Here is a 17,060-nt window from a genome sequence, read left to right as displayed (position 1 = left end):
AGAGCACTTCAGCTTCTACTCAAGTCACTTTTTATAGAACATGTGTACTTTGGATCTCTGGATATAATAAATTTTTGTACATAATAAATACTGTGCATTCAAGTGCATGTCAGGCAGTATGTTTCTGAGACGAAACTCATTCACCTGATTTGGTCACATTCATGTGACTTGTGTGGGAAATTTACTTTGGTAAAAATAAAAATGTTACTAAATGATTACTATTAATATTAAAACATATAAATTACATATTGACATCTTACAATTGTTTGCTACCTGGTTGGCTGTGTTGCTCTGAAAGCACTGAAAACACAACTAAGTTACTAGTTAAGCTAGTTTGTGTGCCTCATCTTAGGTTCACACTTGCTGCATATTCAGGAATGAATCATGTTGTGTCGTGCTAGAGGAAGAATTCACATGAGGAAGCATGGTTCTTCTTGCTAAACTGATAATTTATACTCTTGTACATAAACCATATGTGTACCATTCTTATCAACCCTTTATGGTTCTGTAATTAAACTAGGTTTTAATCAGAATAGTCAAGATCTATTCCCCCACTTTGTTACTTTCTTAATCTGAAGGGTCATTCATGTTTCAAATTCTTTAAATTTAAACTGATCCCAGCCCATCTGTTACATTTCCACACTTGTTTAGTAATTATATATAAAAAAAAGATGCAAGGAAGGACACATGTACAGCTGTATTTTATTTCTTAAAAAAAAAAAAAAAAAAAAAATACAAAATATAAAAAAAAGTTTCCATAGGAAAGCAGTAGGAGTGCAATCCCATCTCTTTCTATCCATTTTTAAATGCATCACCATCATAATTACTGGTTCGTTACTTAGCAATAATAATTATTATTAACTTGCTTACAAACAAAACAAATAGTTTAGAAAATATATATTTTTAAATAAGAGGCCCAAAGGAGGAATGTGTTCAGTTCCTGCTTGCAGGTTAGATCTGAGAACTTGTAATGAAGTGTATCCCTGCTCCCTCCAAAGCTGAATGAAGTGGTCCATTGTAGTGGTTAAAATGCATTTAGACAGCTTTATACAAATAGCTTAAATTGGTGGGATGTATAGGAGAATGTTTCCTCTGCAGAAGACCCTCATCTAACACAACAATTATTGCTCTCTCTCCTATTTTCCGGTCAAGTAACTGGCCTCAAATATTAAAGTACAAAATATAGAAAGCAATGACATAAAAAAAATAATTGAGAAGAAAACAAAAGTTCAGTCAACATGTGCATCAACAATATGGGAGTATGCACCATGGATGTGGCACAGATAAGAGCAGACACGGTGTTATTACAGCAAAATGTGTAACTACAGACACCCTCATAGCATCAGTGACTTTCTGCCATTATTGGAGAATCAGGTCTTAAATGACTTGATTAATGGCCTTTATCTGTACCAAATCTAGGGTAAGGCAGCAACTCAGTGCACACGGGTGGCACAGGGCTTAGCAGGCATCTCCAGGCCGCTTTCACGCCCACAGTTGGATGGCATGTTGCCGGGGCACTGCTCCTCCGTTAGAGCTGGCATCCCCTGGGCATGAATCTGCTGTATGCACTTCCTAAAAGCGAAAGACAGAGGGGAAGAACATCTTAGTACATAGCATTCAGTATTTTAATAATGCAACTATTTGCACTGAGAAAAAAACACTGGAGAGAGAAAAAAAAAAAAGTCCCTCTTTTTAGTTTATAAATAAAAACAAATCAGAAAATGGGCTCTCACCATGCTGCTCGGGACATGATGTAATGAATGTCTGGTTTCTGGAAGCCGTTGAAGGTAGAGGAGGCAGCCACTGTGTAAGCACCCATATTTTCAAACAGCAGCCAGTCTCCCACCTGCATGTCAGGCAGGGAACACTGCTCTACAATGCGGTCCAGTCCATCACAGGTAGGCCCCCAAATACTGCAAGGGTACATACGCTCATCTGGCTTGGGCTTCTACAAAGCAAATGCAAACATCAGCATCATTAGCAAACCATTTAATGAAGCAATAGTTCATACATGTTTGAGAAAGCCTTTTCTATAATGTTTTAGTCAGAATAAAATCATCAGTCATATCAATACCTTGTGGAGAACAGGCATGACATGTGCATGATCGTAGAGAATGCAGTTGAAAGAGCCATAAACACCATCATTGACATAGTACATGAGTCTTCTGTCACTGGTCCCTTCATCCTCCTCTGAAAAAGAGAAGAAACAAAAAAACTGTTAAGTTCTGTTTAGTTTACACATGTTTTATAATAGTAAGTATCAGACAGATTAAGGGGTTCTTACCATCTGAGCCAGACTGCTCCTTCATGATGACCTTTTTGGCGATAATGTTGACAGCTAGCGTGTATGCAGAGGCCACATAATATCGGCCAGGCTCAGCGATGATCTTCACACCAGAGTCTGCAGGAAAGTACTTATCCAGTGCAGGGTTGATCACAGCAGTAATCTAAGAAACAAACAAACAAAAAAAAAAAAAAACTTAAAATTAAATCTTAAAATAAATTTAAAATGCTAATTTCAAATCAGTTTTATTTATTTTTAAGATCAAGGGAGATAAAGTTAAACATACATCCTCAAATTTCAGCTTGGAATCATCAGAGCCAGGGAAGCCACCACCGATATCCAGCAGGGTCATATTGTAGCCCAACTCAGCCTAAAAAACAATATCAATTTTAGTTAACTTCACTGCAGTGGTAAAGTAGTTGTAGTAGTATTAGTAAAGTAGTAGTAAAATAACAAATTTAAACCAACAGACCACAAGTCCACACTCACCCCCATGTCAAAGACGCAGCGTGCATCTGAGATGGCCTGGCTGTAAGTCTCTGGGTCAGTGCAGCCACTGCCTACGTGAAAGCTGACTCCAATGACATCCAAGCCTAGTTCCTTCGCCCGCTCCAGAAGCAGCCTGCTGCTCTTCAGCGTAGCTCCGAACTTCACACTCAGTCTGCACACTGCTTTAGAGTCATCAGTAGCAATACGCAGCACCAGCCTGCAAAGATACGCAACCTAGGGTTAAGATCTAGCAATATTAAGGTCACAAATAAATACTCTTGTTTAGTTATTATAAAGACAGAAAAAAAGTAAAATATAGCTACTCACTTTGCATTGTCATGACTACGAGCCACCTTCATAAGCTCCACTTCACTGTCAAAGGTCATCATTTGCACCCCATGGGCAGAGGCATACTTGATCTGGGACACTTGCTTACAGGGGTTGGCATAAATGATCCTGCTGGGGTCCACACCCAGAGATTGTACAATCTGGATCTCAGTCTGTGAGGAGATGAATGTGTCAGTTTCTACTGTTTGTACAACTTTGATCTAGTCAATAGATCTATAGCAAGATAAGAGACACATACCTTGCTTGCACAGTCAAAGCCTGCACCCAAAGACGCCAGCGTCTTCACGACAGTCCTGCTGTCGTTGCATTTGACTGCATAGAAAGGTGTGACACGAGGCAAGACACGTGCCCACCTAAGGTGCTTCTTAAGGACATCCCCCAGGTCTGCCACATAGAAGGCATCCTTGTCATCCTGTAATGCCAAGAGAAGTGAGATCAGAATTGGAAATACAACAGCTATTAACATGCTCAACTGGTCACTCAATTTAATAACTTTTTTTTTTTTAACACCACAACAAACTCACCGATAGGGATGACTCATTGATCTTCTGCTCAACAATGTCACGTGCACAGAAACCTTCCTCCAGGAAGGTGAAGTCAAAGTCAGTAGGAGCCAAGGTGTTCATGGTCACAATTCAAGATTTGACAGCAAAAGAAAACTGGGGGGGAAAAAAAGAAGAAGAAAAAAAAAAAAAAAAAAAAGAGCAAAATGTTACAGAACATTCCAGTCATTATCTGTTCATGACAAGCATGGCCTTGTGTGAAAGAAACCACGTCAAAGCTGGCCCTTATCTTCTTGGGAGTAAGAGCTGTATATTATACAACTGCTATCTGCTGATAAAGCCACATTTATGAGCTATTCTACAAGGACAAATAGACCTATGCAATCAACAGAATAATTTATGCAAAAAGTTATCAGTGGCAGTTGGCCATTAACAGCTACTGTGCATTCATTCAGTATATACTATACTTGTAAGTTTACAATGCTCCAACACACTCTGCCTTTTTATTGGCCTGTGTGAGTGTCCTTGCATACCAGACACTTTCTCCAGTCAACTCATGATATCTTACACCACTGCATGAGACCTGTGTAACTATTAGACACTTTGCATTTGATTCATATTCTTATAATGTTTTTTTTTTTTTTAATCAGCTTTTAAATCAAACTTTTGCTCTTCTCACTACTTTTCGTGCTGTTGTAATGTTGTAAAGTCCTCTTTGGGATTAGTGAAGCAATTTACTTATCCATCCACTCATCCCTGACGTACAGAAACTTGACCAATCTGTTAATTCCAAACAGTTGTGCAATACAAGGCATACTCACTTGGACAGAAAGAGATGGAACTATAAAAATTCTAATGCCAGACGAGCTCAGAGCACCCAAGGCGGCTCCCCAGTAAAGTTGAATCCTTTTAGATAAGCCTCGAGGCCAGGGCCAGCGTAGCCAGTGTGCGCTTTTCTCAAGCGAGTATTCTGAAAGAAGAAGAAAAAAGGCAATGTGAGCTAGTTGCTAGTGTTTAACAATCAGGACTTGATTAGTTTTTGTGTTGTGAACATAGTCATTATTAAGGTCATTACAAATAGATTAATTCAGAAATATCATGCTATAATAATGAATTGTAATAGTACTGACAAGTAGAAGTACGAGTAGTCTACTAATACCACTAACAATAACAATATGATTCAATACTCTTTGATACTCTAAAAAAATGAGATGAACCTGTAAATAATTAAATGTGTGTCACATTTAACTCTTTTAGCTAGTGAGGGAGAGCCCTGACACTTGGTGTAAGAAGGCGGGCTCTGTCCCCACCCTCTGAGAGGCGCTAGAATTCAGTTATCCAGCCTGACATTAAACCCTGACACAGAACGATTACAATCTACTAGAACCAGTGGAAGCAGCATGTGATACAGATCAGGACAGATCCTGCTATATTTACGGGATAAGAAATACAAAGGTTCACATAAAAGCAGCTGCTGAAGCCATTAACTCAACTTCTACAGCTCTTTCCCGGGTATGGGTTCCTGTCCAACCACCGGTGCTGTGTCGACTTTGCTACCTTGTCAAAACGTTCTACCACAGGGGATATTTATAGATAAAGCCTTTATAACTAACGTTACAGTTATAAAACAGCTGCTAGGATTGACGTTTCCACATGCTGTAATACTTGATGCCAGCAGAAGTCTATGGTAATTGATGTGTTAAACATTTTCTTTTTAAATTTACGTAAAACGTTCACTTCAATTTTCTTAAACGTTTAATGCTAAATCTTTAAGTAGAATAGAAAATTGTATATTTTTTTCCATTTAGAATGGGAAATACGACATTTGATCATCCATTTTGTTTTCTATTTTAAGCTTTTCACCCCCTAATTCTGCCTTCCTTGAACAGAATTTCCGAAAAAAATATTTAACAATCATGAAACTGAAAAACAAAAAGTGGATAAGCACATGAGCAAAGCTGCTATAGCAAGGTGGTGTTACTATATCGGATAGGTAGCACAAATCGACAGGATACCGGCCACGTGGATTGAGGACGTGTAATTGAGAATCTAAAAGCCGGCAGGATGGACAAATCCTGTTAGCTCGCTTTAAAACCACGTGAGTAGCAGAGGTGAGTAGTCCAGTTCCACAGAGTAAAAATCCATTCCAGGATTTTGTTCAAAGTTCAAACTGCCACGGTGGCTCTGCTGCAGCTCAGTAGACTCAGTAGACCCAGGCAGTTGGCGGTTGGCAGTTGGGAAATCCTGGGGTGGATTTCTACTGTGTGGGCCTGGACTCAAACTTGGCTAGCTTTACGCACCAATGCGGCACATTTGCCTGAGCTAGAGCAGTAAGAACAAGCTAAATTAGCTTAAAACAAGAAGTAAAGATCACTAGGATCATTTTATCCGTAAGAAGCGGCACGTTTAAGATGTATATTAGGCTAAAAAGTACTAAGTTAGCTAGCTAGCTAGCTAATGCTCTCCCAGCCTCGCCGCCGCCACCACGCACTGCTTTCAAATGAATGAACCCGCCACCGCCGCAGTGCTAGCCTAGCTAAGGCAGCCCAGTCCGGCTTCTCTGCTCCGTAGCGTTGGGGAAAAGGCTGTAAATCAGTCTCACGTACCTTAAAAAGCATTTACAAAGAGTTTTCCCATTAGACCAGGATCCTGGAATTAAAAATCGATGGTTCTTCAGACGCTGGTTCGTGCTATGCTCCTCGTCGGCAGTTCCCTACTGAATGAAGCCGGTAACACTGAGCCGCTACTATATATATATAGTTCAGGCGTTTCCAGGGGCAACCCGCCTGCTGAAACCGGCCCCAGCCTCCGTCCGAGAACTGGTTTGGGCCTGTTATCAACCTCTGCTCGGGTTGGGTGAGCTCTGAGCACAAGTTACCACATTTTACTCACGAGAGGGGCGTTATTTTATGATAAAAACTAAAATAAGATTAACATTATTAATTATCCATTTCATATCGTTTTTGTGAATTCACAATAGTTAACCTAGCTAGCGGTTAGCTAGTTAGATACTTAGCATTCCAGTAAACTCACAGAGAACAATAAGATAACTAACTAAATAAAAGATAGATTCAGCATTTAATTAAAACTACAATAAAATAATCATAAGTTTTTAACAACATATGTTTATTGAAAAATATATTTTAAATCCTATATATATTTTCAACCAAATATAGCATTTATTTTTTTAATAAGTAAATAATGCAACAAAAGTTACAGAGACCACTTCAGTAGTTTCTAAATAATTTTCTCTGATTTTGCTATATATTGGTATATCTTTGAATGAAATGAACATTGTTGTTTTATTCTATAAACTACAGACAACATTTCTCCCAAATTCCAAGTAACAATATTGTCATTTAGAGCATTTATTTGCAGAAAATGAGAAATGGCTGAAATAACAAAAAAGATGCAGAGCTTTCAGACTTCAAATAATGCAAAGAAAACAATGTCATATTCATAAAGTTTTCAAAGAGTTCAAAAATCAATATTTGGTGGAATAACACTGGTTTTAATCACTGTTTTCATGCATCTTTTGGATAAGTTTATGCCACTCCTGGTGCCAAACTTCAAGCAGTTTAGCTTGGTTTGATTGCTTGTGTTCATCCATCTTCTTCTTGATTATATTTCAGTTTGGTCAAATCAAAGAAACTCATAATTTTTAAGTGGTCTCTTATTTTTTCTTCCAGAGCTGTAGGTTACAGAGGTGTTAAGTAACCAAGTACAAATACTACACTAGTTTTTGATTATCTATACCAATTGTACTTTACACACTTTACTTTACACACAGTTATCATTATATCAATTATATCAATATTTAATTTTAATTTTTTGTTCCAGCTTTTCATTGTTAAAAAAGCTAGATGACTATCTAAATTTCTATGTTATGAGTTTCTATTTTATGAGGTTTTTGTAAATATAGCAATGCTTAAATATCCCAAACACATAAAATGCAACTTAAATGAATCATTGTTCATTTTAAAGTTGACATACCGGCTTATTAACCTTAATGGACTCTTCTTGCCAAGTAAACACAATGGGCAATATTGAGGTCAGCAAAAGTTATTGAGGTTATTTCCATATATTGTATGATAAGCCTTTAATGTAATCATTGTGACCGGCATACTTATGTGATAAGAAGAGTTTTTGAAAACTGGCCCATGAGGTATCCCACAGTGTATATTAGCAAGAATTAAAAAAAGTAGATGTAAATGATGTTTTAATTGTTTTTGTAAGAGAAGTCTGTTTTCAACATTTCTGCATTACTCATTGGTTCAGTTGTAAACGTAATCTCTCAGAGTGGTTTAACATACAGTTGCCTGCTGTAAACCTACTGATTCTTTTATAGTGGTGGTGGTGAACGGGGCTGTAATGTTTATAACACAAATACAAACATTTGTGTCCAAAATGACCAATGAAGCAGCATCGGTCTGAGATGTATTATGTAATGTTGATGATGATAATAAAATAGAGGTAAATATGAAAAGAAATAGGGGAATGCTTTGCATTATAATGGCTTGCAATTATCTTTATCGCTAAATAAATATTAAAGGAACAATTTTAAAGTTCATGAGATATTGTAATCGGCGATGTATTGGTGGCCTGTCTGGGGTGTGTACTGCCTTCTGCCCAATGCCGGCTGGGATAATCAGCACCCCCGCGACCCTGATGGATAATGCGGGTGTTGATGATGGATGGATGGATGGATGGATGGATGGATAAATGGATGGAGATGTTGTAATTGTAATCTTGTAATCTTATCTCATAACATTATGTGATGTGTGGTTTTAGTCATTAGAGTCCTTAAATGTCTGTTTTTATATTACCTGTGAACAATTCTGACTTGATAAACTCCTCTACAAGGCCCTATTTCACAACAAATCACTCTGAATGACATTCTTTTTATCTTAAGATCTGAATAATAAACAACTGTCCTTACTGTTACAATCACATTGGCCCAATTCCCCCTTTGTAAAATTGCTACATACTGCAGGGAATTAGGTTTATTAACTGAGTTTACATACACAGCCTAAAGACTAATGCAGTTCCAGTTAGAAGGCTTTATAATGGACCCACACTCACACCACACACCTATGTTTATCCCCATGCGAATATCAATTTTATTCCTCCTTTCATTTTTAATATATAATGATGATGGTTTCTGCCAAATATTTTCTTTTCGAAAAGCAAACTTTCTGTAAATGTGCTGCATTTTGTGATCTTGGTAATATCTACTTGGACTGGATGGAACTGCATGTTTTAATTCGGCCTAGGTGAGATTGACTAAGACCTTCAAATCATTACAGTTTGCAGTACAAGCATGTTTACAGATATGTTGCGATATAATCATTTAAAACTATTTTGAGGAGTTTATGCATACAGTCATATGACATTTGTAGTGTAAACTGGGCCTGTGTATGTTTGTATGGTTGGAGCAAAGAAACAATGAAATGTGTAGAGTATACTTTGGCAAAATGTATCTGTAGTTATGGACACAATTATTTATTTAAGTCTGTCTGTACTTCACATTTTAGTGTTTATTTTTCCTCTAAAATAAAAAAAAGAGTGATAGGACTACAGGGCTGTAATGGAAGGGGATGAGTCTTGTATGTCTTATTACATAATAAGTAGATGTGTTATACATTTTTGTTCAATTTTGCTGTTTGCATTATAAAAACAAAAATATATCTCTTCTTCTTGTAAGCAGACAGCATTGTAATTTGGGGTTCACAGTGTACAGTGCAGTGAGTGGTACTAAATGTGACTGGCATGAATGTCTAACCTGGATACACAATAGTTTCTCTATGTCTGAAGAATCAACACAATTGGTCTCCTGTGTAAAGCTGGTTAAGTAGTACTCAAAAGCAAACTTTCTCTGATATATGAATTTGTCTCAATGATGTATAAGATAAATCTTCCAGCTTTGAAAAATGGACAATTGAGCCTGTGCAAATTGCAAGCTAATCTTTAAAGAGTAGCCTGGACCTTGACCAATGACGCTGTGTTCCACTGATAATGTTAAAATCTATAAGAGCAAACAAGATGGACCTTCTTTTCAGTAGCATTTAGAATGTCTGGACTCTGTGTTGTGTGAGATTGACCATTGTCAGAGGACACGTAACATAGTCTCTCTGAGTCAGCTCTCAGTGACCCCAAAGCAAGGCGAATATCAATTTTGATGTCTATGCAGTGATGCACTGTCTAATCAGTGACTAACCAGACACAACACTGGACGGATTAGGTGCGCTGTTTTTTTACTGGGGTTTGGAAATTTATTTTCTTTCTCTGAATCCTAAAAGTCATTTACAATTGGAAAACATGCATGTGGTCTTCAGTTGTCTAGATTTCCGCTTCCAGCTTAATGCTGGAAACTTCATGGTCCATGAAGGCTACGTTGCTGTGGTGGTGGCGGTGGTTTAAAATACGTTTTCCAGACGTAAACGTGCTCCTTCCAGTTCTTTTCTAATCTGCCACTCTGTTTCCAGACAAACCCTGTGATACTCGTCCAAACCAGAGCATGAGGTCATTCTTTTTTACTAGCTTCAAACAGTAGGACACGTCGCGTTCTTAATGAGTGGAATAAAAGTCAAGAAGAGTAAAGACAAGACTTTTCCCTTGGGGTCTAGACGTACAGCTCATCCAGATGGGATGTAGCTTTTCACTTTTTTGTTTATCTGTTTATCCAATGTCTTTCCTCTTTCTTAAGGTTCTGAATCAATATAATATGTCTCTGGTTTATGTAGCAGTTGTTTAAATATCATACAAACACTGTGGGACAGTATTTTTTTTTAAGATATACCAGAATTATCACATTATTAAAAATATAAAGAAATGTTAATGTTTGTCCAGAGTGCTGCCAGGGTACACTGTGATTTCTTAAAGTTTTAAAATGAATTTTTTTTTTTTATTCTTTTTTTCTTTTAGCTATTTTCATACAATCTCAACCTATTTAAGATGTCTGAGAATTTCCTGCCCACACACCCCTTTGAGACAGTAACTTTTGACATCCATGACAGTACAACCTTCATACTGTTTTATTTTCAAGGGACTAAAACATTTAGTTCAGTCATAAAAAATATTGAATTCACCCAATATTTATCAAATTGTTTCCACACTTAGCTGAGGTAAAGCTTAAGCTGTCCACTTATGGAAGTAAAACAGTGTGACTCGCGTTGAGCGGTTCTCTGCCCTACTGCTGGCCGTGAGGCGGTACCTGTCACGTGATCTTCGCAGCGTGATGTGATTGGCTGGTTGTTGGCTCGATTGAAGACTGAATCGATTGCTCATCCTGTGTGTCCCGGATGTTGACAGCGAATTTTGAGCGTTGTATTTTAGCAGTCGAATTTGACAGGTCGAATTTGAGCAACCTGAATTTATTTTAATTGAATTTTTAAAACTTGAATTTTTGCTTTTGATTTTTTTTACATTAAAATAAAATAAGTGAAAAGGATATACTGAAAAATTCAAGTGTTTAATTCAGAGGCAAAAAAAAATCACATGCGATAATTCAATGTAAAATAATTCAGTGCTAAAAATTCAAGTGCTTTTAAATTTCAAAGTCTGGTGACACTGTTTTACTTCCATATCCACTCTGTCATGGTAAAAATATCACAGTAATTAAAAAAATTGTAATTAAAATCTAAATGTACCTGGAACAAAAAAAGGGCAGCATGAACAGTTTCAACTGTTTACAACTCTAACCACATATTCATCAAAGTCAGTTTTTTTTGCTTAAATTATCCACCCTTTCATTAACCACTGTGTCCGGCAGTTTGCCGTGACAGGGTGGATGCGTGCATGACAGGAAACAAAAAGTAAAAATGAAAAGTGTTTAAGATGAGAAATATGTTCAGTTTGAAGTTTTATCAATATGATAAATATCCATATGAATTAATACATTTTTATACGTTTTATATGGTTAAAAGACACAGCATGTGATATGTGATAATGACAAGGCAACAGAATAGCGTAAATGGTTTAGAGTAGAGTAGAGTAGAGTTTTCTCTGGGTTCATATTCATTCTTCCCTATTCATTGTTGGAATTTCTGAGATCCTTTGTAGGTGGGCTTATCAAAGGCCCAAACAAAGTGGGTTATTGTTTTACAACCGCACAGAACAAGGACTGCTGAGCTAGTTGTGTATGTATATATGTCTGTGTGCATGCATGTCTGTGTGTATGTTTATACAGAATACTACATGTGTACAGTATGATGGCATCTCTGGGGCTCTCTGTTGTTACCGTGCAAGCTCAGTTTGCTCCAGGTGTACACAGTTTTAACCTTCCAACCCTAAAGCTTTCAATTCCAGCCCCAGCCATCCTAGGAAGCCACCGGGCCTCAATCATAAGACAAGTGCATCAACATGGCGCAACCTGTTTCTGTACAGTTTCAACATAACACAAGGGTGACATTGGTAGTGTTTACCACACATCAGTGAGTGGTGCGAATGACAACACCCAGTGAGGTCAGTATTCTATGCCAGGGCTTGAGGGTAAGGCTGTACTGAGGAAGATAAACTTGCAGTTTATATAATACCGACATATTATTGTCATCAACATCTTGTGACTTTTGAGTAAAAAAAAAAAAAACAGCTCCCATTTATGATAGTCAGATGGTAGTTCTGATAAATACTGGTTCGTCTGCAGTGTGAAAACATTCTTCTTAAATTGGTTTGTACCAATTACAAGAAGTTGAGTCAGTCTTTAAACAAATCGGAAGAAAAAAGAATTGGTGTTGTGCCAATATCCGACTCCCCTTTGTTGTGCAGGCATGTCACACAGCAGTATGGACACAAACTTTTAGACTTGGATTTAATTTATTTACTGTAACTGTAGACCCAACCCTTCTGTTTAAAAACAGAAATAAAAGCTTGTGTGCCCACGAAGGGAAGTTGTTTTCTGACAGAGAGATGAAATTCGTGGCACACCTGGCAAAGCAACTCGCCAAACTCATGACTAACAGTCTACAAACCAATTAGTATGAAGTATAAAAAGACTTTGCCCATGTAGCTGAAGATAACAGGATGTACTAAACTGCAGTGTGAAACCAAAACTAACCAGACCAAATGTACACAATGTAGCTAATACATGAACCTTGGTTCAGACTCTTATCTGGCTTTCAGGTGTATACACCCTTAGATCACAGAGTACTGGCTTTTTTCTTGTTCCCAAAAATCCTAAAGGTCTCTGCAGGAGGAGGAACCTTCTCTCATAAAGCCCCCCAATTCAAGACTAGTCTGAAAACTCTTTTGTTTAGTTTAGCCCTTGGTAATTAATGTTTCTCCTTAGATAAAGGCTGTAGATTCAGGGGTTCATGATCATAGGGAATTGTGGCAAACTGAGATCCTGGTACTGTTGTCCCACCACTAGCTTGTGATCACAGACGTGAAGTAAATGGATGGCAGTGTTTGGAGTGTGCCCTTGTGTCTATGATAACGTCTGGCTCTCTCTTTTTAATTAGCTAGATCTGCTGGAGTCACTGTTCGGGGTTTGACAATATTTTACATTTTACATAAATACAAACAGAACTAATTCCATCTCTGTACCTTTCCAAGGTAATGACAGTCCACCTGTCCAGTCTGACACTTATTGACTGCTGTCCATCAAAAACAGTGGATCTGTCAGGAAGAAAACCCATAACATTGATATATGTTTAAGGTAAGAATGTTGGGCCTTAAATTTCCATGAAAAATCAATGTAAGATTCATGATGTGTTTTTAAAGAGCATAATAGTTCAAAGTATGGCTCTAATGACAATTATGTGCATAAATTACAAGGTTTGTACAGTCATGAAAAACCTGGAAAAAGTCATGGAATTTGAAAACAGCTATTATTAGGCCTGGATACGTTTTGGGAAATAAAAATACCCAGAAAGTTTAGGAAAAGTCATGATAATTTGGTCTACAAAAATTTGTATTTCTGTTTACTGATGAAGAAATTCTATTTTCAACTAACAAATATGTCACCTCAGAGTTAATTCAGTAATTAAGTCCTACACAGTGGAGCTCTCAGAATCTGTGTGTCAGCTTTTTTTATAATATTTATGTCAGGCCTATTATAATCGATTTGGATTATAGTTTGAGTTGTTTTTTGGTTTTATTATCTATGTCTGCACTGATGTTTTGGTCATGAAAAATCACATGGTCATTAAAAATGTGCCTTAAAGGCATGGAAAAGTCATGGAGAATTTATGGAAATGTATTGGTTAAAAAGTGTATGAACTCTGAAATTAAACAAATCCCAAATTAAGAAAAATACAGGATTTTTTGGATTTACATTGGAAGGCTAATTTTATATTAATTGTTCTTAATCAGAAACATTACTCCATCTCATCTGAAAGGTACTGGATGGAACTGCATCTCTCCAGACTCCAGATGCAGCTTTCCTGCTCCACATCTTACATTTAAGGGGCTTTTTAATCCCTCTAGACAGTGCATGGTACTGGGAATTATGACCTTAGACTCATGTATGGTTGTTCCAGAGCATCCCATTCTATTGCCAAAGCTTTTCTATGCTCTATAAACAAACAAGTACATGCACAGCAGAACGTTGGTGTCACGGTGCATGTACTGTGCATTTATGTGATAAACACAGCTGTTCTACAAAGTGGGAAATTTGATGAGAAATTCTAGATGAGGCAGCTTGAGTTCTGGTGCAAAGACAATAACCTGTCTAAAGGTCACCACCAAGGCAATTGAGATGATTGTGGACCTCAGAAAGGGACAAGCTCCTCACTTCCTGCAATACATCAGCAGGGTGCCAGTGGACTGCTGCTACTGCACTGCTTCAGGTTCCTAGAAATGCACATTATAGCTTTTCACAGTCACAGACCACCTAATCTTAGTGAAGAAGGCTCCTCAGTGACTCTTTGATACAATATGTTACGATAAATTTTAATGTCATATATCTCTGAAATATGTTTTGCATCATAGCAGTTACTATAACCCAAAAGAAGAGTGGGGATCATTCCTAGTATTACACTATTTTGTTTTGCAATACTGTATTGATTTTTCATTATTAGTTTATATGTAAAGATTGGTGTCTGACAGTGATTTATATAGCAAGATAGTGGTACTGTACTTTTGTTATTTAGATTTTACAAATATAATTTTTTTCTGTTTTTTTTCAAGTGGATTAATTGCGTTTTTCAAGCTGCATTATTTGCTGATAGTTGATGACAGTGTCGAGGAACCCTGTGCTTGTTAAATGAGATATTGAAAGTAATCCTGCACACTAAATTTTAGTTTATTCATTTAGGAGGGTTGAAGTAAAATGTATTTTTGCTTCTCTCTTCCTCTGTTTCAGCCAGTTGCTGAGACTAAACTGTAAACATGGTGGAAAGGAGATGCTATTTAGTAGAAATTTTGGTTATGTGTACTTTTCTGGAGAATTGGACTGTGGTTGGATGAGTATAAACATATACTATTCTGACACCCTGTTGGTTTATATGCAGTCCATCACACCTGCACATGTTACGTCATACTACAGCAAGGATATAGCAGATGTATGTAGTCCAGTATGATCCATGCAGAGACTGAAGAAAGCTCGAGCCAAATGTCTCCACCTACTTTCTTTAATATATTTGCATTGGACTAAAATGCATTCATTTTCAATGGGTATAAATGCACTATAGTGCACTATAGTATCACGTGGCTTGGCCTAAGCTTTTGTCCTTGATGGCATTTTTCCCCTTACATTGCTTATTTTATACTTTAAGTAGTTTGGAAACAAGTACACTTACACTTTTACTTAAGAAGTAAAAAGCTTGAGTTGATACTTCAGCTTCTTCAGAAGTATTTTGAACCCTGCTATCTATACGTCTACCCAAGTAATGGGAATTGCTTTTGACACTTTTAGTTATTAGCCTCTCTTTCATGTTCAGAACTACACTGATAAGAATCTGAACACAATGTAGTAGGAACCAAAATTTCAAAGATAAGAAGCAGGGAACTTTAGACCCATGTCTGTGATTGGTCCAAAGAATTTGTTCAGCCAATTAGCCTAGAATGACGTTTCAAAGCTTTTTGCATAAATGTGAGAAAATCTCTATCCAATTGATTGCATTTCTCTCTGTCTCCTTGTCACCACCAAATTATGACTATAAATCACATTCTCCCTTGGTTGTTTCTCGCTCTGTGTTGAAAAGAACTGCAGAGGGTGGTAAAAACTCTGTCCAACACATTACTGGGTCATGTTTTCCTGCCATCAAGGATATCTTAAAGGATATCTACTGTATCTAACCCTTCACACTTACTGTTTACAGTACTCTGGGCATTCAGTAATTTGGGCCAAGTCCTGCGAACTCATGATCAGTTTGTTTCCCCAGTTATTCAGACTACTAAGTAGACCAGCTATATGGTTTCAGATATGTTCAGAATACATAAATGGGCAAAAGTTTAAATTGAGGGTATTAAAAAAGGTTATCCTGCTTTTGTCTTCCTACTCGATCTCGGTAGAAAGCATTGTTATGGGCATTTGAAAGCATTTAACCACAAGAAGAGAAGTATTGAATGGAGCACCATTATTTTAGAGAACACAGTTCCACTGCTCCACAGCCTGATATGTCCTTGTAAAATTATTATTCTCTCAGCAGTACAGTGTGTCAGCAAGGGGTGCAGCATAAAACAGCTGAACACATTCATTATAAGGGATGTCCACAAACATTTGGACATATAGCGTCTCTCATTTCTGGTCTTTACTCATCAGTTGCACAGCTGACTGCACCCAGCCAATATACATGTGAGATATCAGGCTAAATTATCTTCATATTCACAGACACTTTAGCTCTGTTCATTGTCCACACTGTTGACAACCATCCAGGCTGTTCAGGACTGTTACTTACTATCAGTTTGCTCTAATAAAATAAATGTAAAGCAGGACTTCTCCACCCCTTCTTATCCACTGTACTCTGTCTAATCTTTACCTTGTGTTCAGTGGCTGTATAGTATAGTGTTTTGCATAGTCAGTTGTACAGTGCTTCTTACACTTAAATGATTAGTATTTATCACCAGTATTTACCATCTGGTATTAATATTGATACACTGAACACATTTTCTTAGGTTTTCCTTAATTTAGGCATTTTCCATTACTGCATCAATTGAATAGCCTACATGTATTGATTGTCTTGCTTTTGAAAGAAAAAGGTATTTTAAAACTACAATTTTAAAAGGTTTATTGCACAATTAACCTTTTTAACATACCAGCAAACATACCAACAAACCATAATCATGATTTTGTATGTGAATGTGTCACTTATTTATTAAATACCTTACGTGTTTTTTTTAAATAAATTTTCATTGCTGAATATTAGGTGTATCCTTAATTGCGCCTTTTCACCCAATAACCATATATCGACCATTTCTCCCTCATAGGAGAAATCAGTTGTTCTTTAAAAAAAAAAAAATTAACAATTTTTTTAAAGTAAAAAACTAAAATGCGC

General features: G+C 37.1%; 1 protein-coding gene across 1 annotated transcript; it reads right to left on the bottom strand.

Annotated features, from left to right (window-relative positions):
- Positions 1-684: 684 nt before the first annotated feature.
- On the bottom strand, positions 685-6,384 carry odc1 (ornithine decarboxylase 1). The gene is made up of 11 exons (XM_007257318.4): positions 6,231-6,384; positions 4,446-4,594; positions 3,646-3,780; positions 3,360-3,533; positions 3,101-3,273; positions 2,774-2,990; positions 2,571-2,654; positions 2,285-2,447; positions 2,075-2,190; positions 1,734-1,948; positions 685-1,572 (listed from the first exon to the last, which is right to left on the bottom strand). Exons 3-11 carry the CDS (start codon positions 3,745-3,747, stop codon positions 1,434-1,436), a joined length of 1,383 nt encoding a protein of 460 aa, XP_007257380.3. The 5' UTR covers positions 3,748-3,780; positions 4,446-4,594; positions 6,231-6,384; the 3' UTR covers positions 685-1,433.
- Between the last annotated feature and the right edge of the window lie 10,676 nt (positions 6,385-17,060).

Source organism: Astyanax mexicanus, chromosome 14, assembly GCF_023375975.1.
Source record: "Astyanax mexicanus isolate ESR-SI-001 chromosome 14, AstMex3_surface, whole genome shotgun sequence".
NCBI lineage: Eukaryota > Metazoa > Chordata > Actinopteri > Characiformes > Acestrorhamphidae > Astyanax > Astyanax mexicanus.
The sequence above is the reverse complement of the archived record's forward strand: the minus strand, read 5'-3'. Positions and strand labels throughout refer to the sequence as shown.

What these genes read in the sequence shown, in the direction of transcription:
- odc1 (XM_007257318.4), bottom strand. Translation starts at nt 3,747, where the DNA reads ATGAACACCTTGGCTCCTACTGACTTTGACTTCACCTTCCTGGAGGAA. An exon ending in TCAATGAGTCATCCCTATCG is followed by an intron (nt 3,534 to 3,645) that starts GTGAGTTTGTTG and finishes TTGGCATTACAG; the next exon opens with GATGACAAGGATGCCTTCTA. An exon ending in GCTGCGTCTTTGACATGGGG is followed by an intron (nt 2,655 to 2,773) that starts GTGAGTGTGGAC and finishes ATTGTTTTTTAG; the next exon opens with GCTGAGTTGGGCTACAATAT.